Source organism: Agelaius tricolor, unplaced genomic scaffold (genome assembly GCF_023055355.1).
Source record: "Agelaius tricolor isolate 1412-34295 unplaced genomic scaffold, bAgeTri1.0.p SCAF_62, whole genome shotgun sequence".
NCBI classification, from domain to species: Eukaryota; Metazoa; Chordata; class Aves; order Passeriformes; family Icteridae; genus Agelaius; species Agelaius tricolor.
The window spans coordinates 437,206-463,908 of record NW_027269322.1 but is presented as its reverse complement, the minus strand read 5'-3'; the positions used below and the strand labels follow the sequence as shown (position 1 = coordinate 463,908).

The window sequence follows — 26,703 nt, the reverse complement described above, 5'->3', positions numbered from 1 at the left end:
TTACACAGGCAGCTAATGTAAGGTGGACTCAGGAATGACACCTAAAATGTGAGGAAGGGTAAAATGCCATCAGATGTATGTCCTGGGCTTACACATGAGGTCCTTTGGTGAAGAGATGTGGATTTAAACGCGCGCTTTCCTGTTGGCTTCCTGCAAAATCTCCATACAGGTGGTGGTCTGTAAAGCCCCCAGTCTCCTGGGGCCCAGTGTTCTGTCCTGGGAGTGGCCACTGTCACTCGGTGTGTGAGACTGGCTGGGATATGCTGCAGCCTGGGCTGTGGCACATGGCTGAAGGTGCAATTGTTTCTGTCTGGTTATAAGTTGTTACCTGAGTTAAGTTTCCTAATGAAAAGCAGAAGGGCTCACAATGTTTACCCTCCATCTGGTGTCATTTATAATTAGGCTGCAAACTCCTCAGAGCAAGAACTTGCTGCCCTTCTGTGCACCTACAGTGCCAAACACACTGGGGTCTTGATATTAGCTGAGCTGCCATTAATAATAAATAGAGAGTAAAAGGAGAATGTGTAAATGCATTCAGACGTGTAGTGAGGCTTTTAAGTGCCATTGTTATCGCTGCAGATCTCTGTGGGGTTGGCAGCTGGGCTGCCCTGGAAGTGCAGCATCCCTGGAATTGGAGTGTGCACACCCTGCTGCTCCGCCAGAGCCCGTCCCTGGCGGGCAGTGCCCAGACAGCCCCCCAGCACCCAGGGCATGGGTGCTCCTGAGCACAGAGCAGCCAGAGGGTTTGCTTCAGCCCCCTTTCTGAGAGAAGCTCATTTCGTGGGGATATGGCTGAAGGTTAAGTAACTTTTCAGTAGTTAATACGTAAACACAGGGCTATGGTTTCGCGCTTTGGATCCCTGTGGAACACTGGGAAAGGGAAGCTCTCTGCTGGATGGGGCACAGCACCCAGCTCTCCTTCATGTCTGTGCTGCCCTGGAGAGGGGAAGGAGCTGAGTGAGGGCAGGCTCCCTGGGTTTTCTGCATTATTTTACCCATTTGCTAGTCCTTGGTGTGTGCCCTTGTTCTCTGCTTCGGTCTGGTTTTCATTGTTTATTTGGATTGGTTTGCCTTTTGGATAATGTTTGTGCTACTAAGGTTTTCTGGTGCCAGTTTTAAAAGCAGCAGCACTAATTTTGAGAGTATTTGGGGCTTTATTTGTGTAACTCAAGCAATTGCTGCTGATGGTGGTTAGTGCTGTAAATCCCAGAGGTGGGTAAATCTCATGGAAGAGAAGAGTTCTTGGTGTGCTGTAGTGACTACTGATGGTGGAATCAGAGCTGAGAGTTTTTAAATTTTTCTTAGTTTGAACCTCTAGCGTTCAGGCTGTTCCCCCCACCCTCTAGTTAATTGTTCCCTTCAATTCTGGACATTGTATTCTTGTTCTGAGTGCTCTTTAATTTCACATTCCCAGAAAATTTGTGTTTTAGTTTGGATCAGCTGCAGGAAGAGAGGGAAAAGTGTGGAGTGAGAGCAAGAATAATTTGGTGGGCACAGCTGTGAAACAGAAATAAATCAAGGTGGCAGAAAGGTGAGCTGGAGGGGGAAAGAAAATTGAAGAGTTTGTTCCTGTAAATCCACATGGTTAGGAAACCCAACCATCAAATTGCAGCTGCAGTGTCAGAAAATTTGAATTACATTCCATTTTAAGAAGAAAAGTGTATTAATAAAACAGTGTGCAATACATCTTTCATGCACAGCAGAAATAAACCCATTTTTGAGCTCTGACTACAAATGTATTCATTGTAAAAGTAACACTCTTGTTGATCTAAAATCTCATACACTTATCTGCTGTCATATCTATCTGTTGTGCAGTGACATTGAGCCAGGAAATGCTGTTCAAAAAATAATTCATATGTGAAAAATAAGTCCTTGGCTCTAAGTCATAATGTTTCTCTACCAAGAGCCAAGCTTGCTTCTACTGTAATGCTCATCAGCATTTTTTTAATGCTTTCAAATAAAAGTTTAAAAATGTCATTTGAGGAAACCAACAGCTATTGTCAGGAAGAAAGCCAAAATAATTTCTTTTCTCTGGGTCATTTGCTGGCTCATTCCCTTTCTGGGTCATCCTTTTTTGGCTGGGTCACTCTCCCCTTCTTATTTGTATTCATTTAATATTAATAATAGCAAAAATAGTCAAATGAAATATATTTGCCCAGGATTTCCAAGGATTTAACTAGCAGTAAGGTTTGAGGCTACTGGATCCCAGCCTGACTGAGCTTCTCAGTGAAGAGGATGTGACAAATGGAAAAGCACAAAAAGGTTTAAAGAACCACACAGCAAATCAATGGCTGAGCAGGAGAAGAACCAAGAGCACTCTAATACTTTTCCTGAAGTGTTGGATTCACTAGCAACAGCACTAAGTAGCTCAGGGTTGATGGTCAGATCTCCCATTCTGACATTTCTTGCCCTGCAAGTCCAGAAATTTGTTCTGGCTTAAAGAGAGGCTGGCCCTGCAAGGACTGAAAAGATTGCAGCCTGAAATTTAAAAAGAAAAAAAAGTGCAGGGTTTTAGTGGTGTTTGATGGTGGTGAATTAAATTGTGTAATTTGAAGTCTCAGCTGTCAACATGAAGCCACCCTGAACCTGTAATTCCAAACATACTGGAGAAGCCATGCTACAGGTGCTCAGTTTTCACTACAATAAATGGCCTTAAATGAACACTTGTGTACAGATTTTAGGAAAAACAGAGGTAATTTTGAAGAGCTAGTGTGATTGAACATAATTTAAATGTATAAATAATTGAGTTGGTCTTTTTCTGAGCTTGACTAAACATTTTGAATAGAACTGTGTGCATGCTTGAGCATTAACTGTTCTTCCTAAACAGATTTTGATAGTAACCTTCAGATACTAACTATTAGTGTGTGTTAGAGAGAATGGAATGTGTTAGAGGCATTCTATTTATATCAGAAATTTCAACTCTTGGCTGGTTTTAGCAAGGTACTTTTGACCACTGTGGGCAGAGACCACTTTCCTTTTGTCATTTGAAAACATTATTGGCATTTTGTTGTATATTCTCCTTTCCCTGGGGAATCTGTAGAATTGAATGTATTTTCATATTGCCACAAAGCTCCCATCTCCTTGGAGCGGCAGCTCTCTGCAAGGATTGCTGCTGGTGAAAATGCCCAGCCCAGATCTCCAGTGGGGCTGGGTGAGTCCAGCATTGCCCTCCCAGCGCAGCTCCAGCAGGAGATGGCCCAGGGGCTGCTGAGCTCAGGCACATCCAGGGCAGCTGATGGCCTCTGCCTCTCCAGAAGGCACCACAGCTTTGTGGGACACTCCTGAGAGGGACACCCAGGGCTGGAGTCAGAGCGGGGAGCCAGGAGCAGGGGCTGCTCCTGAGGCAGGTGATGATTGCCCATGAAAATAGGAATGGGGAGCACAGGGGGGGAGGAAGGGGTGCTGTGGCAGAAATGAGTGTGCTGTGAAATCACTGCTTCTGTTAAATTTGAGATTTTTAAGGTCCAGGAGGTAATTCTCTTCAGGATTAGTTCCTAGACTTGTGCTTTTTGTTTGGGTTTTTTGATGTTCTGTTTTCTTCTTTAGCTCCACTGGCGTCCAGTGAATTCACAATTCTAATGGTTGCCAGCAAAGTTATTTTTGTGGAAGATTGACACCCCCTGAAGCAGGATTAAACTACAGTGAACAAGGAGTTGAAATAGACTGGAAATATTAAGTCAGAGCTTAAGACAGAAATTGCTTCCTCAACAGGCAATAACTACAAGAGAAGTACAGAATAACTGCATAACTATTATATTGAGTTTTGAAAAGGCTATAGCCAGTTATTGCAGGTTTTACTTATGTCTAGCAATTAAAGATTGCCACAATTTGGGATTGTTTCAGGATCTCAGCAGGAAAGTGTTTTCTACTACTGCCTTGCAGAAGATGCAAGTTCTGCTGCATAACAGCATCCTAAATTCTCATCTTAAATGAGGTGCAAGAAATGAATTTCCCATTATGGGCAAAGTGCAATCCACAGATCTGTCATTATCTCTGTGAAACAGTCATTTGGGCACTGAGAGAGCCAATGCATTCCCCACCTGTGCAAGGACAGGTGGTGGAGGCAAGAGTGAGATGGAAGAAAGAAGCTGCAGTGTAGAAGTGCTCTATTAGTAATGCTCATTTCCTTGCAGAGAAGGCTTCCTTTGTAATAGACAGACAAAAAACTCAGACTTAAAATTTAATTTGGTGGGTAATTTGCCCAAAACACCACTGCTAGCAGTTGGGAAAACAAAATGAGTTAAAATACTTTTATTTGACAGCTACTGCACTTGCAAACAAAATTGTTGCTTTGATTTTTCTGTATACACAAAAACCCGAGGTGGGTTTTGCAGTGCTGGCGTGTGATGAAGGCTGTAGACATGTTGTGACTGGTTGACATGGACCCCAATCCTATCTGATCTCACACACTGGTTTCTCAAATCCCTTTCTGTTTAGAATTGGTGAGAACAAGGCCAGAAAACTGGGATTAAATTTTAGCCTTGTGGAGGGCTGTGGCACTGAGATTGCACCCCTTCAGGATTTTTTGTTGGTTTTTTTTTTGTCTTGCCAGTTCTGTGTCCCATCACCAGAAAACCACAGCCTTTCCCAAAGTGAGCCTCCCAGTATTATCACTCCTCTGTTTCCTCCAGGGCTGATAGTCAGGGTCTTTTTGCAGCCAAAAGAATTGCTAATGGAGATGTGAGGAGCTTCATTAAACTTGGAGTGATTATTCATATGTATAAAATGGCTCTGTGTTGTCAGAATCAGAGCCCGGGGCTGTAGCTCGAGTAGTAACACCAAAGCAGAATAAAATGGTTTTCTCCTGGTGTTGCCTGGTACAAAACCAGCACAATCAGGTAAGCATGAGACATTCACAGGCTCTGCAGGAGCCTTAGAGGGATAGAGCTCACAGAGAGTGCTTGGTAGAGTTTCTAAACTTGTAAAATGAATTTCAGTGGCAATTTAGCTCTTCCAACAAATGTTTGAGAAGGTCTGTGTGTGCGTGTGTGTGTTTGCATTTACACAAAGGAGTGTTTGTATAACATCTGCAAAGCAGAGAACAAGTGGGCTTGAGGGGTAAAAGGTGCCAGCGCTGGATTCCAGGGGTGGCTTTGGCCAATTGGAGGTTGCAGTTTGTCCAAAATTTGCTTTTCTCCTGCTTCATAAAGGGAGAAGGGACCTTCTTCAGCTTGGAATAGGGAAAGGGTTAATTTTGTGGCTGTTTCTTGTTTAAACAAATGCACCTGAGTAAATGAATGAACCTTTTACTTTACTGTGCCTTTTTTGTACCTGTTTAACAGAATACTTAAATCATTATATAAAATATTTTTTATATAGGTGACAGTTTTATGTTACATATGAACCAGTCAGATGTTGGACCACCCTTCAAATAGCATTGGTTTTCCCTTTCCTCACTGAACTTAGATAAAGTTGTTCAAGCAGGTGGTTTTCTGTCCCTTTCCCCAGCTCACTCAGAGCTGTTAGAGTGAACTCTCATGTTTTTGCAGCCATTGTGGAAAAAAACCTTTCATCCTGAAAACAAGTCATTAAAGAAAAAAAAAAGAAAGAAAAGAGAAAAATCTAAAGCTGGAGTACAAACCCAGTTGGTCATATGCCAGAAATAGGGTAAGAGAGCTATGAATGTGAAGGATTCCACCTGGTTTTGCAAATGTGTGACATGGGAACTCCAGCAAAACTAGTGAGGCTTGGGGAGTCGGGGGGAAAATTGAGTTTCAGAGCTACATCTAGACAGAGCAACTCACTGCCAAGTCCATAATTTGTGTGAGCCATGGTTCATATGTGGTACCAAAAGGAAGCTAGTAGCACACCAGAGATCAAGGGTGTACCTCATTCTGGTATTTATAGCACTTGGTAGGTGGTATTAATAGTTTCAGTTTGGTTTTTGGGGTACAAAATGAAAATAATTACTCTGTGATGCCTGTGGGAAGGCAGTTACAGCAAACTTCAAAGAAGAGATCCTCTGTTTGCCCATGTGAAAGCCATGGACTGCATTTGCAACATTCATCTACTTCCAGGTAGATGGGGCAGATGGGAAAAGCACCAGTAGATGCAGAAGATGGATAGTTCCAATGGTATTGTGTTTGTGCCTGGATTCAGGTCTGGATCCCAAAGCTGTGTGTATGGAGAGGTGGACAGCAATGGAGCTGAAGAAGGGCCAGTGTCTCTTTTCTTTGGGCTTTTATGCTGTGACTGGCCATTTGTGGAGCCACTGGGCAGGCACAGAGCTTCTGTGCACTCTGAAGTCCTGCCTCAGCCTCCACAGGGTGACTGAACTTAAGGCATTCAAGAAATAGAGTTATTGCACCTATTTTTCTGTCCCATTTCCCAGTTCTTGTGCACCAAAAACCTTATTGTCCTGACAGTCACACATACCAGTTTTTATTTTCTGTTCACACTTGTTGGCAGCGGGATGGATCACAGTGCCCTGCCAAACACACACTCCATGTGCATGCCCCAAGCAAAGCTGTGGCTGCAGACCTTGCCCTGAGGGACCTTCTGTCACCTCTAGCTATGAGTTTTGGGGCTGGCAATGTTTCTTACAGACCAAAGGACAGCCCTTGGCGAGCCCAAGCTGTTTCACTTCATCTGGGAGCAGAGCCCCCTGCCCCACATGGACAGAGCCACCTCAGTCATGGACCATTCTCCTCAGAGCTGGATCACTGGTGGATGAGTGAAATCTTGGTAATCCCCACTGCACAGTCTAGCAGCTTTTGCCATGAAGAAGGCCCAGCTGGACCACAAGTGGGCTGAGCAGCCCATGGTGCTGCACTGGCCATGGATGTTTCTGCTCTCGAGCCGAGCCGCTGGGTGACAGAGGAGCACGGTGACAGCAGCTGGGAGCTCCACAGCACAGCAGCTGGGTTAGTGCAGGGAGAATGGCTTCTCCTTCTGGGGGCTAAATGTTTTATCCTTTCCTTTGCTTTGTGCTGGCAATCAGCAGAAGCAAGGCAGAGGTGGTGCTGCTCACTGCTCTGCATTCCACTGAGCGCCAGGTCACGCTCAGAATAATCTTTGTTGGTTGGCACCTCAGTGCAGTGTTGGAGCTGGGTTAAATCCCAGGAACACCCTTATAATTGACACCAGCTGGGTGTAAATGAGCACTAGCACCCAGGATGAGTGTGGCTGCCCCGGTGTCACATGGGGAAGGAGCTGTATCTGGAGCAGCTGTGACCCTAATGAGATGGGGATTCACCAGCGGTATGCTGAGATTCCTCTCCCTGGTGATATCGTGGCAATAAGCACAGACCATGGACCACAAGAGATATGCAGCCACTTAGGAAGCCCCTTGGCATGCTGGATTGCTGGTCACTAGCCCAATAACACATGGTTTGAAGCTGGAGCTGCCTGCAGAATGCAGAGCACAAAGCTCCCGAGCCCGTGAGTGTGGTGTAGGCACAGTCAGAATCCAGTAATTTCCCCACTGAGAAGATGAGCCATTTTATTAATGGTATGAAATTAAAACTAATGGACAAGAAAACTGGGTTGGAGCTAATGACTCAACATCCTTATGACAATAATTATATCTATCAACAAAAGCAGCCTTTGGAAAAATAAATAAATGAAGCTCTCAGAGTGGTACCAAATAGACTTTTCACTTGCATAAAGAGTACAGAGATGAAAGCTGTTTCCAAAGGGAAAAATTCCCATGTATTAGCATCAACCCACTCTTTGCTGAATAATCTGTTTCTATAAGCAAAAAAAAAAAAAAAAAAAGGCAATTCAAGGAGAATGCATTGTTTCTCTTTATAAATAGTAAATAGTCCCTATAATCCTAATTTCACATTTAGGCCTATATGCTGCCTACTCTTGCTGGTCTAAGTCACCCTTTGTTCAGTAAGTTTCCTCATGGTTTGTGAAAGTACATGTGTAAATCTTCTCAGATGAGCAGGCTGCTGACTTCTGCTGAAAGAAAACCATCACTTTACTGATGTTAAGTTACATGTTTCTGTTATTTTACACACTAGCATGGCACTGTCCTCCTACTACTTTTGTTTGTACTCTGAATGTGGTAGTTGAGGAGAAGGAAGGACATCCAAATTCACTGCATAATGCACTCGCCTCAGGAAAAAACCATCATGTGCCTTTCACAGGTGCTCTGTGGCTGTAGTTGGACTAATCATGTTATTCCTGCACAGATCCCAAAGACAAATCTGAAATAGGCAGCTGGCAGGTAATAAATAGCTTGAATCCCAAGCAAGAAATGGTAAATTCGGTCTTTGGACAACATAGTTAGGTTATATGAATGTTAGGAAGGACATGGAAGCACCACTGCATGCAAGTATCTGATCACCAGAAAAGCAAAGCATCAGAATTTCTTCCTGAAGTGTTCTCACAGTCAGAGAAAATCTCTTTGTCTCATTTCAGTGTCAAATCCGAATGGCTGAATTAGTCTGACTGAGTTTTAAAGGAATACTTTATCCTAGAAATGGGCTGCTTCTCTCTCCTGTGCTCTTTCTTCCTAGAGAAAATAATTGCTGATAAGTGGAACTTGTAACAAAAATACAATATGAAGTAATTTTAATCTAATGATTTCACCATTGGATGCTCTGTAAATTATTTATATTTTTATTCTTCGTACTGTGCTATATCCATTCCTCATAAGAAGAAATTAGATAAAAAGTGTCTTAAATATAGTGTTTTCCTGAAAGTAATGCCATTTGAATGCCTTAGAGAATCATAAAAATCCATACACAGTTACACATCACAGCTACAAAATCCACTCTGAATTTGTTTGTAAATAAAAAAGTAATTTCTTTGTGTGCTTGCATAAACACTGCAAATATACTTTCACTGGCAAAGTAGAAAGATAAAATCCTAGAGAAATTCAGGCCTCCCGCCAATTCCATATTTACTTTAATCAGTGCAGAAAAGAGCTTGGGGAATCTGGATGAGGTAGGGAGGCTCAGGGGGTTCAGCAGATGTGGGGTGGAATGGGGTGTCTGGGGATGGGGCAGCCTCATTTCCCAAAGCTCCCATGGACAGCACCAGCAGAAGGTGGAGCTTCTCCTGCTCTTCCTTCCCATGCTGGCTGCCTTGACAAGCTGCCCACAGGTGCCTGCAGCAGTGTCCAGCAGCTGTGCAGGGCAGAGGAACCCCTCAGGAGCTCCTTACAGGAGGAAGCCTGGCTGTGCTTGGATTCCTGCCCTGCAGCTGACAAAGCTGTCTGCTCACTGGGACATCTGGGAAGTCCCTCAGGCAGCTGGAATCCCTTGTGCTTAGCCTAGGATGTGCTCCTACTGCAGGTTTCCTTCTTCTGGGGCCTTTTACTGCTCCGGCTCATGGCATCATCTGGTTCATGCCTCTGCCCCACAGAGTGTGAGCTGCTCCCTGGGAAATGCTTGTGTCACCTGCTGGGAACAACCTCGAGCTGATCACTTCTGGTGTGTGACTGTTGGGGGGGCTCAGAACAATCCCCCAAATGCCCCACCTGTGGTTTCCTTGCTGCAGCTCAAGTTCTTTGCTTCATATCCTGTCCTTGGTAGGAATGGCTAAGAGCTGCTTCTCTGCTTTGCTCTTACCTTTTCCTTATTTGAAAGTGGTTATCTTCTCACATCAGTCTTCTCTAAATTTAAACAAACCCAATTCCTTTCCTGGTAGGTCATGTTTTCTAGATCTGATAACTTTCTTCCTCTGGATCCTCTCCAGAGCTTTGGCGCTCCAGCTGTGGATTTGTACTGCTGAACAAAGCAGAAGGAAAATCCCATTGGCCTGCAACTTTTCAAGCCTTCAGAGAAAATCTGCCATCTGCAAATTTAGAATTAGTTGGTTTGTACTCATCTGCTCATTGCCATCTTAGTGTTTATAAAAAGCTTGTTGGATTCCTTGTTCCATTGTTTTTACATAACTGAGGCTAAGATGAGGTTGTTCATGAACTAAAAATATAATGTATTCTTTAAAATGTAATTTACCCCTTCAACACTTGAAATCTCTACCTCAAGAATTAAGATTTTTTTTTCTGAAAGACAGGTTTTAGAAGGATAGATCTGGCTGTAAGAATGATTTAGTAGCAGTCTGCATCTATTTATAGTGAGATGATCAGTGTGGATAACAACACTAGTGTTCAGTCTCAAAACACCTGCACTTGATCCCCTTTGAGCACACACAGTTTAGAAGACTTGGGAGACATAATGGGCTTTTTCCTCAGACAGCTCACAGAACCAAAGTGTGTTTTCAGTCATTCTTGTGTTCCTGCTGCAATATCTGCAGAGCATTCATCCTTTTCCAGGCTGGAGTTGTCTGATGGTACAGAGAAGGCACCTGCACACTGAAATTCAAGGAAGTAATTTAATCAAGCAAACAGAGAAAACAAATTAACTTTTGGAAGACGCTGTAAAATAAGACCCAGCTCTAGTGACTTTTGAAAAAGAGCGTTTCCATGTTAGTTCATTGTGCAAATATTGAAGGATATGAGAGTATCAAGGCCATGGATCTGCACTTGTTGTATGCTCTGTGAGGAGCCACTGATCTCAGGTGTTGGTCTGTGAGCAGCAGCTTTCTGGGCAAGTCCAGGTTTGCATGGCTCATAAAGTGAAAGGCATAAGAGAATGTTTTGTGTGGGTAAATAAGCCATTCCCTTGAGAAGCAGTTGCAGGCTACCATTTGCTTTGAGTTAAACACTTCGGTGTGATGGGCTCTGACAACAGCTAGCCCGCTTTCTCTGAGATTTTAAAGTAATTTCTCAAGTTTCTGCAGTGAATGAACATAATGACAGTAAGTCATATCTTGTAGCTCCCCAAGCTGTCTTGGATGGCCTGGCTATAAAACATGTTTATAAAATCCTCTGTTGCCCCTAATGGTTTCTCTGTGACATTGTGCTGTTTGACAGGGGGGACATACCTCCATCACACAGAGAAAAAGTGTCTTAATGACTGCATGAGGAAAACAGATATATTTAGAACTGACTTAACTGCACAGAGTAGAAAGCAACTGCAAGACAGATGCATTTGGTGTGCAGCTCAAAGAGTTTTATGCACAGGGAAAGCTGTCTTGAAATGTGTAAGGCTGGTGTTAAAAGGCAAACTCTGTAGAGACACCACCTAAACTGCAGCAGTGTGCTTTAATCTTAGAATGTACAATAAGGTGAGCCAAAATCTTTTGGGTTTGGGTTGTTGTTCATTTTTTGGGGTGGTTTTTTTTTTTGTTTTGTTTTGTTTTGTTTTTTTCTTCTCTATTTTTTGTGGGTTTGGGACGTCTTTTTTGGTGGTTTTCTAGGTAGTGTTGATGTATTTTAATTTTGTTAACAGAAAGTGCAAACATGGAAGTGGATCTCTGAAAGTTAACATGATAAAAAGCAAATACAGATCTCTTCAACTTGATCAGTCATGTGTACAATCTCTGATTTTGGCCAGGGGAGGTGGGGCTAATTGGCCCCAGGAGCTCAGCTCTTCCTCTGCTGAAAACTGGCATTGCAAGATTTGGAGTTTACTAATATAAAGTAGGCTCACTTTTTAAAGTTTTTTATAATTTTAAACTGGATTGTAAATGGACATTTTTCATGTGAGATTTAGAGCTCATTAGAAACGTGCAAAAAAGCTCATCTGTTGACGGCTTTTATTATTTTTGATAATTGTGTTGAACTCCAGCATAAGAGGTCTGAAGTTCTTCATCACAGCTGAGTCCCCAGAATTCAAGCTGAGGAGGAGGTGGAATTGCCTTTTGATACATAGAATTGAGCTGAAAATGATTAACTGAGTTAGCTCATTTTTTTTCCTGAAGTAAGAGGGAGCCATTTAGCAGTTGTCATACAAGGTTTTTTCCTCCTTGGCCCTCTGGCTTGATCTGCAGTGTCAGCATTCACCAAAATGGAAGTTGCTCCAAATAACCTTTAATATGAGAGGTTTTCTTCCAGCAGGCTGCTCCACGCCCCTCTTGTAGAGATGTTCTGCAAGGAACACTTGGTTATCTTACATTGTAGAGGCTGGAATAGTAGCTATGAGTGCCTCAAGATGATATCCAAGTAGGTAAAGAGGAATGGGAAGGGAGATAGCACGTAAGTGAAAATTCACCCGTAAACACAACGCAAGATATGACATGACTATCAAGTAACATTAATTACTTTAGAGCCTCACTGTGTTCCTTGTGCATTTTAATTATTATTTCAGCATAATGTAATAACAAGGGCTGGTTTGTGAGATGATAATGGGACTCGAGGCTATGACTGTGGCAGGTTTTGTAAGCAGAGGGTGGTTGAGCTGGGCAGAAGCTGCCTGTGGCTGTGCTGTGCAATGCAAGCCACAGGCTCAGGGAGGGGAAGGATTTCCTGCTGGAGTCACCTTTGGAAAACAGAGCCAGTGATGTGTCCCACCCTCTGCTGTCTTCTGCTGAAATGCTCCTTGTGGTTCGGTCATGTGAGGCCAATAAATCCTCCAGCAGCCATTTTCCCCTGCACTATTGCAATAAAACTGACCCCTCCCCCTAATTATCCCCATCAACATTCAATTACCTCTCATTTACCAAAGATTCCCCTTCTCTGTGAAGGCTTAAGTGGATGTGATTGTTTTTGTCAGTAGTTTCCCAGTATCGCTGTGCTCATGCCTGGGTAAATCTTGCATAAAAAATTCAACTCTTCCAGGGCTTGAATCAACCCTTCAGCCTTCTGAGGATTATGAAGGACAGAGTTTCACTATTTTACCAAGGTTTACATCTCCCTTTGTGTGATGACAACTTAAAAATCTTGTGCCCTTTGGATTTCCTGGACAATAAGTGGTGCATTTGGCCAGAGTTCTCACCCATTACACGTGTGTGGTTCCCTGTGAATCCATCTGCTCCCTCATTATGAGTTATTAAAAGGCATTTGAGACAGTGATTAGCCTGGCTGTTAGGATGGGGAGGCACTAACATTTTCCTAAGCTGTGCTGAAATGTTCCAACCAATGCAAAGTCAAGCAATGCCTCTCTGTAGATACAGGCAAGCAGGGAAAATCGAGTTCATGGGAGCCCCTTTCACACGTACTGATCCCTCTGAGCTCGGGTTAGAGCCTGGAGAAGTGGAAATACCCTGTGCTTTGGATGTCAAACTGGTCCTGTTGGTTTGTGAGAGCCTGCTCCCAGGTTCCCCAGTTGCAGCTCTGTTTTTTTGCAAGACACCTTGGCCTCCAAGGGACCGGACCAGACCATCAGGTTTTGGTTATCTCTAGTGATTGGCTGGCTGGTGAGGGCTGCTGTAAATATTTCCCCTTTCAGGCAGTTCTCCTGCCCAAAAGTGTTTAGTCAGAGGTGTCATGGCCTTCCACATACACCTTCCCCTTCTCCCTCCGTGGGGTGAAGGCCGTTCTGCTGCTTTTCACCTGTCCTGAGACCCCAGTGAGAGGCGTGGAGGATGGAGGTCTGTGCAAGGGAAAGCCCCTCTCTTCTGCCCTAGCAGAATAAAAATCTTATGGTTTAGGGGTTTTGAGTGTTTAGCCAGGGAACTGGATTTTTAACTGTGTTTGCAGCTCGTGCATGCATGTTTGAACACTCCTATCCATTTAGATCAGTTAGAGTCACCAAACTTCTTCTTTTTTTCACAATAAAACTGCATTATGCCTAGACATGTTGAGCCAAATCTGTTCCTGGTGTTATTTCACTGACTTCCCAAAGAATTACACCAGAGGTGAACGTGGTCTGGTATAGCAGCTTTTTTGCCTCAAGCAAGTCTTTACAGCAGAGTTGTATTTCTCTCAAAAATATAAAAGGAACACTGACAGATCTGCAGCTCTGCTGGTGTGAGCAGGTGCAGCTATATTAAATTATTTCTTATTAAATTGATTCAGCAACTTGAAGCTTGTAATTTTTGTTCTGCTATGGTTCTGTGACAGAGACCTTTTAAATCAGGCAAAGCATATATCTTCTCTTGTAATTCCTTGCTCTGGTATTATCATTTTAAAGATTTCTTTTTGTATGTAGCTTGGATTCTGATTGTATTATTTGTTTGAGTAACATCTGAAAATTAAAGCTTTTTCCAGTTAATTACATTGAGCTGTGGCATCACTGCTATAATTCCATTTAATCCACTGACATCCAGATGAATGTGAACAATAGTTTTTGCTTTTGTTTTTAGGTTCAAATGGTTTTAAGCTCTGGTGGTCACTCTGGCATAAATCAGTGTGCTCCCCTTCTAGCAGTGGCAGTATTCTGATTTCCCCCTGCCTGAGGGCTTTTTATTTTAAGGGTGCCAGTCTTCAGCCAGATGCAATGTGGCTGGAGAGTTTTCCCCCACTTTGACTACTTGTGAAAAATAATCTGATTCTCTATGCCCTCATGTAATTGCAACAGAAAATGCAGTGGAGTTGCCCTTCTGCCAGCATTCTTGCTCCACCTCAGCTCATTTGAGGTAGAATGGTTATTAATTTTTCGCTTTTCCTGGGTGCATCCCGTGCTCGCCTTGCTGCTGGTACTGCTCAGCTGCTGTTCTCTTAGCATCAGAAGCAGGCAGGAATCTTTGCCTGGAGTTCCATGCCTTTAATGCCTCTCTGGGTTGGTTGTTTGTGTTGCAGGTTTATTCCCTTGAAGACTCCAGGCTTAGGCTTGGAGACCCCAGCCATCACCATTGAGCCCAGCAGCTGGAGCGGCAGCGAGAGCCCTGCCGAGGACATTGAAAGAATGAGTGATTCTGCAGATAAACCTATTGACAACGATGCAGAAGGTGTCTGGAGCCCTGACATTGAACAGAGCTTTCAGGAGGCTCTAGCTATCTATCCACCATGTGGGAGGAGGAAAATCATCTTATCAGATGAAGGCAAAATGTATGGTAAGTGGTGCACATTTAGCCTTTGGAAATAATTGTTCCAACATGAGAACTGTAAAGCCCAGCTTGTTTCTACACAATGTTCCTGGTTCTGATTTTGGTGCTTTTGGAGTAAATCATGAAGAAATCTGTGAAGCCGAGAGAGTTCAGCTGAGCTGGTGCTGTGTTCAGGACTGCCCAAGCCATTTTCTTCTCTGCTGGCACTAGGAAAGCACTATTGATACAGAATCGTTCTATTAGTTACCTCATATCGCAGTGTGGCCAAATGTGAATATTCAAAACAAGCATTTAATTGTGTCGCTCCTTGGGTACACAAAAAAAAATCAGGCATTTTTCTCTAAAGTTCTTGTTGTATTCAGGAGCCTCCCCATTAACGAGGCAAGTTAGAGGTGCTTTTGTGTCTTTTCTCACTGTTGTTTTCCCCCTTCCCTGCGTGCAAACTGCTCTCAATCAGATGCCAACACTCTGTAAATACGCGCTGCTCCGCAGAGGGATGGCGGCACCTCCGTGTGACAGCTCCGTGTGACATTTCCGTGTGACAGCTCTCGTGTGACAGCTCCGTGTGACATTTCTGTGTGACATTTCCGTGTGACAGCTCTCGTGTGACAGCTCTCGGCCGCTGCTCCGAGCTCTCTCTCACCCTATCCCTTCCTCGTTTCCATTTTCCAAACTCCTCCTTGGGGCTGGCACAGCCCTTGCCCATGTGCCCGTGCCGGGGATGGGTGGCAGTGCCCAGGGATGGGTGGCAGTGCCCCAGAGGTGGGTGACCATGCCCTGAGGTGGGTGGCAGTGCCTTGGGAATGGGTGGCAGTGCCCTGGAATGGGTGGCAGTGCCCCAGAGGTGGGTGGCAGTGCCCAGGGAATGGATGGCAGTGCCAGGGGATGGGTGGCAGTGCCCCAGAGGTGGGTGGCAGTGCCCCAGAGGTGGGTGGTGGTGCCCCGGGGATGGGTGGCGGTGCCCCAGAGGTGGGTGGCAGTGCCCAGGGAATGGATGGCAGTGCCAGGGGATGGGTGGCAGTGCCCCAGAGGTGGGTGGTGGTGCCCCGGGGATGGGTGGCAGTGCCCCAGAGGTGGGTGGCAGAGCCCCGGGAATGGATGGCAGTGCCAGGGGATGGGTAGCAATGCCCCAAGGATATACCCCCGTCGCTCGCCAATACCTGGCGGGGCAGAGGGTCCGGCTCCGGACAGATGTTGCCGCAGCTGCCGCCAGCTGTGCCCAGCTGAGGCCACGGGCACTGCCGGGTGCCCCGCTCGGTCCCTCCGCAGCTGCCGTGTCACCCCCGCGGCCACACCACACGTCCTGTCCGGGAAAAAAAGGGTCGGGATGAAGCGTCTCAGCTGCCATGGACAGAAAGTGCCCGGGCCGGGTTTCCTGCCTGGGTGTTCCCTTTTCCCCCTCCTCGTTCTCCCGCTCGCCCCTTCGCCCCCTGCCCCAGGGCATGGAATCTCTGCGGTGCTCCCTGCTCGCCCCTCTCCCCCTGTTGGGATTGGAGAAGCAGCTATTTCTGGGCTATTCTCCTATGGAAAGGGCAGATGATTTGCCTAATTAGGAGGTCGTGCTCCTTCTAGGAGTACATAAGCATGTATATACAAACAGGCTCATTGTGTATTTGTGCTCTAAAGCCTTACTTAGGCTGGAACAGCCCATCAGCCAAAATAAGGGTGGTTGTACTGTTTTTTTTTTTTTTAAATCAGCATCCCTACAACCACACTAGTCACCCCTGAAATCTACATTTTGGTGTTTTGAAGCATTTTTTGGTGCCATTGTATAAATTAAAGAAATTAACATATTTATCCATTCATTGTGATAATCTCTGATTTCGTTTAATGGTTCCTAATCAGGAATGTTAACATTTGTTGAATTATATATGTATAAAACTATTTGTGCATATCTAATTGCTGATTAATACTGGTAGCTAGTAACACCATAAGCATAGGCACATCTCCTATTTATGCTAATCCTAAATCAAATCTAGTTAATTTTCAATCAAAAAAGGAGCTATGCTTGCTTGATGCCGAAAACTTCACTTAAAGTGTTGTCCTGACTGAGAAGAAAGAAATGTGTTAGGAAGTGCAGGGGTACTGTATGAGCAGAATTTACATCCTGACTTTGCAGTGGATGAACTCATGTTTTCATTCTTCAAACTGAGTGACTGCTTTGTAGTGTTTGAGGATTTATTGAAACCATGCTAGGTTTCTGAGGACTTCCTAATAGAGTCTTATGGCCCTGAGAGCATAATTGTTCTCCAAGGATTTTGAAATCAAAACAGTGTAAGTGTTTTACATTCTGTGTGGCATAATGAAAATAATTTAATGCCTTTTAGTGGCATACCAAGTTTATTTCACTTACAAGAGAGACATTGCAATATGGCCAAGCTTCCATAGTGTTGGGGGATACTGTAATGTGTCAGTAATTCATGGGCCACATAAGACAAAAGGTCAAGAGAGCACCATTTCATTTTCTAACTGAAATTACCTTTAGATATGGGCACCAGAACAAATCTGATCTTTATGGAAGCAAATATAATGATCACTCTGTGTGGATTAAGTTAAGCAATTGTAGTTTTTGATCTTTGGAGGGAGACTGTGAGAAGGGCAGAGATTTTGCTTGAAGAAATATTTTAAGTCTCTGCCTTTGATTTAATGAGAGCTTTGCAACATTCATGTAAGCAAGCAGCCAGAGTTTCTTCACTGTTCTTTGTGGTGGTCTAAAAATCATCCTTAAATGATTTCTAAGAGGTTTGTGTCCAGCTGGCTCCAGGGCACCCAGGGGATTGCTCAAGGGGGACTGAGAGCACTGGGATCTGTGGGCGAGGGGTGGCCAAGGGGCTCCTGCCTGCGGTGCCACCTGGGTGAGAGCAGGGATGTGATGGGAGAGCTGCCCCGGTGGCACTGGGGGACATTTGTGACTTCTGCAGACAGCCTGAGTCACTTCAGCTGCTCCTCTACAGCTGAGACCTCGGATGAAAGAGGGAAGGATGTTTCCCTCTCCCCTTGCCTTCCCAAAAATGTAACTTAAGACGCAAGAGGATGACAAGAACAAAAGACTTTTGATCCTATCCCCACAGAAAAGGGTTACAGGGGCCCCTGGCTGGGGGGAGAATAGGGGATGTCCTAACATTTTTGTTCTTGCCTTGGGGCATCCTCAGGCTGCAAAGACAAAACTGTGACCTGTGCAAGATCAGGAGCATTTCAGGCTGGCCCAGGGTTATGACTCCTTGAAGGAACCCTCAGAAAACAAAATGAAAGCTTAAGGAAACTCTTGGTTTTAAATTTGTAGGAAATGATTGGGTAAGAAACAAAGATGCTTGTTTTGGTTTGGATGGAGAAATTCCAGCAACTAGTTTTGAAATTCTTGAGAGAGAAAGGGAGTACATGGTAAAGCCAAGGGACATGTGATAAGTTTCCTGCAGGAAAGCTCTATCCATCACTCCTTTTCCCTTTTCCTTTGTGAGGGAGGTTGTGAAGGTCTTATAGTGTTGGTTTTGCTCCTAGCACAGTATTGACTAAAAGTAAGGACAATTAAAAAAAGGTGAGGAGGGTATAAATGTGGAGGCTTGAAGGAGGATAGAGGAACACATCTATACATTGATGCTCACACCGTTTGTGGAAGCAGTCCAGTGTAGGCCATGGAGGAAGGACTGAGTCCTTAAACACATTTTCATCTGCCTTGCCAAGGCATTGGTAAGGCTTTTTTCATCTGCACTGTCTCAAGAGAAGTATTGATCTGACACAAATATCATCCTCTGGTGCAAGCCCTGTGCTTTGCCTTGTGCCTCAGAGATCCATTCCAATGAATTTCCATGTCCTTGTTTATGCAGCTCATAGTGAAACTCCAGCCCATTAGAGGGCATTGGCTGTCCTGTGTTTGTTCTTTGTTCCCCTTGTTGGTCTGTTACTGCTGACAGTTTAGTAACTTGTAGCAATCCCTGTGAACTCACTTATTGGCAAGATATTTGCCTGTGCTTGTCTTTGCTCCTGAGAGAGTGTTTTGGAAAAGATTACAAGAATGAAAGCTGCTGTGAAATGCAGCCCTACTTTTATCCCTGGTGTAACACTGAAGTCACTGGAGTTACCACGGGATTGGATTTGGGATTTGGCTCTGTCTGCACATTTTCCTTTTTTTTCCCTTTTTAAAAAAATTTAGATAGAGCTTTAGTGCAGCTCTAGGGACAATGCCGAAGTGCCATAAGTGCTAGCAAGTGGAATATGTCCCCAGACATTTTGTTATGTTTGCTAAATTAGCCTCAATTTAGTAAAGGTGGCTTTTTGCCTTTAAGACAAGAAAATAATTTGATAAAAAATTTTGAGACCTGTAAACTGCCTTTCAGTTGCAAGGTTGTATTGAAGGTATTCATCTCTACAACAAAAGTGCTTATGAGTATGTAGTGATTATTAAAAGGAGGTTTTTTAGCCTGTTTAGTAGTTTTACAGAGAAAAATGAGTACTAATTAATGTGAGAAATTGCACAGTGGTCTTTCAGGACGGTGTATGTTTATTAGGTTATATATAAAATCTCTTGGCATGCACTGTTAAGGGAAAAGGAAACTTTCATAAAAATTTCTGCTCAGATAATAGAATTTTTGTATGATGAGTAATAATAGTCTTCATTTCCAAAGCACCTTGTGCAAATTGGGTATTAAAATTGAACTTTGAACTAGAACATTGACAAAAGAAATCCTATTCTGTGGGCTTGCCTGATTCTGTATTTAACTGCTGTTATTTGGTGTTTTTCTGTGTTTCTGTTAGGAAAATGTGAGGTAAATAGCTTTATGAAGAGTACAGTAACATGTTACAAATTATTTTTACCGTTACTTTTAATTTTAAAAGTTCCATGCAAGTTGCTGCCTCCATAAAGACATTGTTACCTTATACAGTTTCCACAGTGTTAAATATATTTGAATGTGAATAAGGTATTTGCAGTGATGAAATACCAGATGTGAAGTATCAGGTTTCATGTTTATTCATCTGTTCCTGCAATCATTGTACAAAGATACGCTCTTGTATTTTTTTTTTTCCCCTTTTTTGTTCTCTCAGCAACACGCACCCAATGAACGCAGTGGAGATGGGACTCCTATTCTGAAAGCCACTCTTTGGTGTTTTAGGTTGTAAACAAAAGTGTCCAAAGCACTCTGGGCCTGCTCAGTGCCACGTCACGGCGCAAGTGTGGCGCCCATGCTGAGCCCCGCGCCAGCAGGGAAGGGCAGGAAGGGCCACAGAGAGGTGTCTGCTGGAGAAGTCACTACTGCAATTGCTTGGGTTGGGAGCAGATCTGCCTGAGATCGTTTCTGCAATGTGCTGATGCTCTTGCTACATCAGCAGGCTGTGCAAGATCTGGTTTTGTGAGCCCAGCCCGTGCAAAGGAGGGGTTGTTGCTCGATCTCGAGGATTTCTGAAATGTGGGGGAACAGGGTTTAATCTTTCTTCTTGGACTTTCAAGAGTAAATTGTCAGTGCTTTGAGATAAAGAGACAGAGTCTTCATAAGACAGAGAATTTTTTTCTCTTTTTTTTTTCCTCTCTGCCATAATCTGCTATCCTAAAGAGAAAATCGAGGTGGGACAGTGAGAGCTGTGTGTGATGAGGGTCTCAACTCCTATTTGGGGAGCAGGCTGTGTAAGCACCACAGCTGAAAGTGTCAGTAATGTTGTGGAAGGTACACGGCACAGCCATGGATCCATTGGCTGTGTTGAGCTGGGAGGATGATGTATTCCAAAGGAAATGGGAAAGTATACTAAAAAGTTTTGCTGAAAAATTATGCATCAGAAAGAGCAGGACATCCTTTGAAAGTGATTTTTAGGACTTGTGCTTTGTCCTCTCTCTACTAAACATGTTCACTTCAGTCACCCATTTTAAAGGGAACTTAATGGCAGAAAGTTGTGTGTAGCCTGTGTATGGGAAAGACAAAAGTGTGGCTGCTGCCCCAGGCTGCCAGTGCTCAGTAGGTACTGCATGGAGTTCCTGAAACTGAGTAGAAGCTACCAGGGCAGGTTCAGATCAGGCATTTGTCCACTTCAGAGTCATTTAGTGGATAATTCTATTTAAACAGCCATACAAAGCAGCGTAAGGCTGTGCCTTTCCTTTATGACATTGTTCCTTTGGTAATACCCTTGTTAAGAACTGACACACGTTAACATGAGAGCACTGAAGTGATGCAACCTCACTGGAACATCCAGGATACATTTAGGTGGTTGTCTAGTGTCATTTGTATTAGCTTGTTTTTCTCCCAGCACTGGTTTCTCCAGGTGAACTTGTGATCCTGTCATTGCAGAAGGCAGAGTTGTGCGGCTTTAAGAAATAGCTGTCGTGCTAGTAGGTAGTTCAAACAGCCTTGATCAGGCTGATGGAGTGTGTTAGTTGGTTGCACAGTACTGAGAGATCAAGATAATTGAAAAGCCTGCATGTAGATAGCAGGAAAGAAAATTGACTTGTTGATCTGATCTCATTCCTTGTAGAACTGGGTTCGCTTCTGGGGCAAACACCTTCTCATTCAGGCAACCTGGGGATAGCTTGAGTTGGACAAGTAAGGCCCACTTGGGCATTAATGATGGGCTGTAAGGTTTGAATTCCTCTTCATGGGGCCAGTATGAGACTGTGGTACAAGTGTCTGCACTTCAAACAGCAGCTGAGTTATGTCACTCAGTCCTGGAGCAGAGCAGTGACCCACATCCCCAGGAAGGCCTGACTGTAGGAGTGCCAGGGTAGGATGGTCAGGACAGATGGACACCAGAGATCTCTGCAGCCAGGGCTGGAACTTGGGGTTTATGGCAAAGGGCCCGGGTGCAGGGCCCTGCTGGGAGCTGACAGCCACAGCTCAGAGCAGGGCCCAGAGAAGAGAGGACAGTGGCAAAGAGGATGAGAGAGAGAGAGAGGATGAGAGGATAAGAGAGTAAGAGGGTAAGAGAGTGAGGATCCCATTACAATACAATAAATCTTCTTCTGTGTTGAATATTCTAATTCTCACTAGCCAATCTAGTACAAGATACAAATCCTATAGCATTTACATACAGCCTATAAGAATCTTTACATTACCATACTGTGTTACATTTTAAACCCTAAAAACTCCTCTTTGGACCCCTTCTGCCAAGCTGTAGGGTCTGCTCTGACCCTTGGGCCTGTCTGCAAGCAGAGGGAATTGTTTCATCAAAAGGGGATTACCTTCAGCTGGCCACACCGTTGTTTTCCTGTTGTTCAGTAACTGAGGGATCTCAAAGCTTGCTTTCATTTCAATCTCACTAAAAGTTTCCATATTCTCAAAATCTTTTGCCAGGCAATCATATTTATAAGGCTCTCCTGTTTCATCTTCCCCGACACCTAACATGGGCATGGGGAGGGAAAGTTATATCCATGTTGACACTCTTATTCTGGGCACCCTTATGGAAGCAGAAGAGGTGAAAAACTTAAATATTGGGTTGTTTTGAAGAGAGAGACTTGGACAGTGCAGGGAGCATCTTACACAACAAGCAACAGAAAAAAATATTGATCAAAATTTGACTCCTTAGCTGCCAGCACCATCACCATGGTTTGCACCTGCACCTAAGAGTGCTGGATTTGGGAAGTCCTAGATGGCTGTTCAGGATGGACTAGGGGCCAGCGAGATGAGTGGTGAAAACCAGACATCTGAGCCATGCTGGAAGGGAAATTTCATCCTAATGTTCCCACTGTTCCCTCAGGGGGTTTGCTCCATGGTGTGATAACAAATAACACTGTGGGGAACAAGGAGCAGTGGGGACACAAAGAAATTTCACTGCATCTTTGGTTTTCTGGGAACATGCAGTCTCCTGAGAAGTGGCTTTGTGTCCCACCCCACACCTCAAGGGGGGATCCTGGGCTAATTCTTGGAGAGTAAATGCTGTGGTAGTTGTGACATGAGTCTTACACAATTCCCCAAGGGCCTGCAATTCAAAATTAATATGTATCTTATCTGGGTCTTATGGGGATTTCCTAACAGATGCATGAAGGATTTTCTTCCTTTTTTTTTTTTTTTCCTGTGGTCCCCTTGAGAAGTTGCATTAATACCATTGTATGAATATTTTCCTATTCTACAAACAATTTCATGTGGGGCACTTGGTCTGGAACATCAGACAGAAACACTTCAGGCTCTGGGCTTCCAGATGATTCAAGTCTGGAATTTGAGTTTAAGAAATTAGACACTAATGGATTAAGAGTTTACAGACTTTCAGTAGAAGTAATGGTTTAGTTAGCAGAAAAAAGCTCCTCTTCAATTTTTCTGGTTTTGTTCTAGGCATAAAAAGTGTTTACACTGTTTGACTAAGGAACGTGTTTTTGTAAGCAAAAATAATACAAATTTGGGTTAAGAATGCCAGAATTCCACTTCATGAATGCTCTTTTAAACACGCAGAAGTGGGATGGCTTGTTAAAGCTCATGTAAAAGGGACAGCAATACATCCCAAATTCAGGAGGGAATTGGAACCCTGAGAGGGCACTGCACACTGTGGGAGCTGCTGGGATGTCAGTCAAACACCAGCACAGTTTTACCTGCAGGCTACTCAGGCACTGTGAGTAGGAACTGTGACCAACACACACCTTGTCTGGTGTGAGGAGTCAGTGTCACTACTGCAACTGCACAGTTACAGCCTCCCCCCGCAGCCATCCCCAGCTGGGCCAGGCCTCCCGAGGAGTTTCTGGATTTCATGCTTGTATTGAGAGCTCCTTTCTGCCTTGAAGGGGGCAGTCAGCTTGCCAGAGGTTTCCAGGTGTTTAGGCCTTCAAGGAAGATCAGGTCATCAACCCAACTCCTTGTTTGGTTGCCCTCTTTGGAGGAAGGGACCCAACAGGCAGGGATGGATTTGGCTTGGGTGGGGTCTTGGTTTCTCTGTAGGCAACCATATCACCTTTGATGCCTGACAGTTTTGGGGACAGCAGCACAAAAAACATGCCTGGAGGTGTTTGGGAGCATATTGCAGTAATCTGAGTGGAAGTAGGTGAGGTAGAGTATGCCAAGTTTGCATATAACAAAGAAAATGCTTTTTCAGTTTGCCTAATCATTGCAGCAGAGCTAAAACATCTGAAGCTTATTTGCCTGAAGCTGCTTTGCTTTTTCTTACTTCTACCTTAAGATCAACTGGTGTTTGGTTAACATGGAAAGAAAAGGATTAATGAAATAAAAATCACAGTTTTAATTGTGGTTTTTGTCATGCTAGCAATGCAAGTGAGTAGGGAACACAGATGAGAAACTCATCTTCAGCTGTTTGGATTCAGCAGCAGTTTTGCCCCTAAACTAGCAGGTAACACTGCTCTCTTAGACATTGAGAACAGGAAAATGTTAGCCCAGCTGGATCCCAGTTTCAGAGACTTGGGGACAGCAGGCTGGGTACAGTTGACAACTAATAATTTTTCATAGTGAAAGTAGTCTTTGGATCATTTTAGCAGGTGCTTTCATGTGGCCTGGTAACTTCAGCATTTAATTCTTTGCACAAGAATTGCATTTTCATTTCTTTGGTTCTTCCTTGGATGGGCTGTCAACAATAAACCTTTCAGTACAATTAATGGTGAAAGAATTGTTTCCTAATAGCTGTACATACCTATATGTGCAAATAGTTTGTGTGTGTGAATAAAATGTGTTCCAGCCAATTAAAATGTATTTAGGAGTCCTCAAGCAGGAGGTGTATCCACAAGGAATTGGCTACCTCTCAGCTGGGACCTTCCTTTGCTTTGACAACTGAAAGCAGCCTCCCCTGAGAGTGCTCTGTGAAGAAATAGTGTGATTCATATTTGTAGCTGTTATTAGGTAGGCATGTGGGCATATATTTAGATAGGTGAGGTATGCAGGCATACATTGTGTGCTGCATATTTAGGCTGCAGGAGTATTTTTAGCTGCAGGAGGCCCAATCAGCAGCGTGCTGAGGAGAATTGCTGTAAGGGATAGCGCTCGCAGGAGCCGCCCGCAGAATTTTCCATCCTGCCAGGCAGCAAGCAAAGGCCACTGGAGCTGCATAGCTGGGTGGCCAGAGGAGTGCCATTAACAGGTGGGATAGCTCAGAAAGCCCTTTGGCCTGGCTCTTGATCTCCCTCAGCCCCCATCTGGGAGCAGTTGTCCCAGGTTCCAGCCTCCCACTGAGCCCCGTGAGCTGACACACGCAGGGCACGGCCCGGAGCCTGGCATGGGACATCAGCAAAGTGGTCAATAATGGGGAAGATGCATTAGGGCTGGAAATACTGAGCAAAAATTATAATGAGGTAAAATAGCCATTAAAAACCCACTTCTGTTAAAATTACGAGACAGGAAATTTTACAAGCTGCCCTTGCCCAATGAAGAAAAGCAGCCTAGAGGGACTGAATAACTTGTCTGATGTCATCAAGGGTTTTATAGCAGAGCTGGGAATTGAGCCCTCTTCCCCCCAGTGCCATCTAAGCTTTAATGCTGAAGGGGGTCCTTTCACAGCTTATCCAGTGACCCTTGGGGAGTTTAGGGCAACTGTGGCAAATCCATGTTCCTGCTCCACATCCTGTGTGGGGGGAGAGCTGCATCTTCCTGAGAGTGCAATCTCTGCATAATGTGACCACAGGATGCCCTGCTCCTGTAATAAGGGAGTTGACTAAATGCCATTTTATTATTATTAGACATTTGCTTAATACAGTAGTTCTTTGAAACCAAACAAGAAAAGGTCTTTGAGGTGCTGTATACTATGTTCAAATAATGGAGAGCCACAAGGAGTCTAAATATGGAGAAGAGAGAGAGAGAAAGTGGATGGGAAACTGAGGAAATATTTAGCCCCATATTGATGCTCCATGAGATCATGTGGTCCTTGTACAGAATAAGAGAGAGGCTGCTGAAAATAGGATGATTTAATTTGTTCATAACATTATTATTCAAGGAACAAAAAAGTATGTAGCCTTATCCAAAGAAGCAATTGAAGAGGTCTTTACTCTGTGCCAAACTAAAATTCTGCTATTTAATTACTGATTTAGAAAATATCTTGGGCTCAATTTCCTCCTCAGTTGCACTGTTATAAATCTAATGGAATTGTTAAAGATTTATGGCAGTATAACTGAAGGCAGAATTGGGTCCCTTATGTTTAAAACTTAGTTTGCCACAGAAGTAATAATTCCTGTTTTCTAGGCAAGAGTTTAAGAATTTTGCAGACCTCTGTTTCTGTAAAAGAAATATGAACTACAGTAGTGTGGGTGAGTGATTAATGCTGGAGGGGATGTCTAGGGGCAATCGGAGTTGGCTGGTGTGGAAAATCCATGTGCAATTCAGATTTAGGATCTGTTTGCAGATGCCTCATAATTCAAAATGTCAAAAAAAACCCCAAACCTTAGGCCTTCATGTAGTAAATTAATATACTGTGTGTTCAGTGTGCAGCAGGCTTTGCTGAGGTAATACCCTCATATGAGGTGTGAACTCATCCCATTCCCCTTAGTAAGGACTTAAATTCAAATTTGAATGTGACTCTTTACAGCCTGACAGCATCTAAATCCTGTTTTTTAAAAATATCCCAGTTTTGGTTTTATTTAAATCATGTGTATAATGACTTAAAAAGGAAAAATACTGCCATGTTTATCCTGACCTAAAGAAATCTTGTGTTAGAGCAGGTCTATTTTAGCCACTGGCTTATCATCTCTAAAGGAAGGGTCTTTCTATTGGGCTCTTGATTGTTTTCCTCAGCTTCCACTTAGGAAAAGAGCTGACCTGTGGGGGATTTCAGAGGTGAGTTAGGCTGTGCCTGTGTCCTGTTTGGAGGTGCCTGCTCTGGCACAGTGTGTGTGGGCAAACCCTCGCCCACCCCACAGGCTGAGCAGCTCGGGGGGCCCTGGTCCCTGCTGGGGGCTGCAGGGGATGCTGAGGGCACGGGCAGCTTCCCCAGGAACACACTCTGTGAGTGCAGGTGTGCTGCTCTGGGATTCACAGCACTTCTGATGAGTTCATGCTTTTTCTAGAGGGCTGTAGGCCTGCAGTGCATTGTAGACATCAAAAGGAGTTATAATAGAAAACTAAACCAAAATATGATCCC

General features: G+C 44.0%; 1 protein-coding gene across 3 annotated transcripts in view; it reads left to right on the top strand.

The window, feature by feature from the left end:
* Positions 1–26,703, top strand: part of TEAD1 (TEA domain transcription factor 1) — a 156,685-nt gene that overhangs the window by 38,739 nt on the left and 91,243 nt on the right. For all 3 annotated transcript variants that reach the window (XM_071456627.1, XM_071456626.1, XM_071456628.1), the window contains one exon: positions 14,477–14,730. In XM_071456627.1, the coding sequence (XP_071312728.1) occupies positions 14,583–14,730 (148 nt within the window). In that variant the 5' untranslated portion in view covers positions 14,477–14,582. The remainder of the gene's footprint in view (positions 1–14,476; positions 14,731–26,703) is intronic.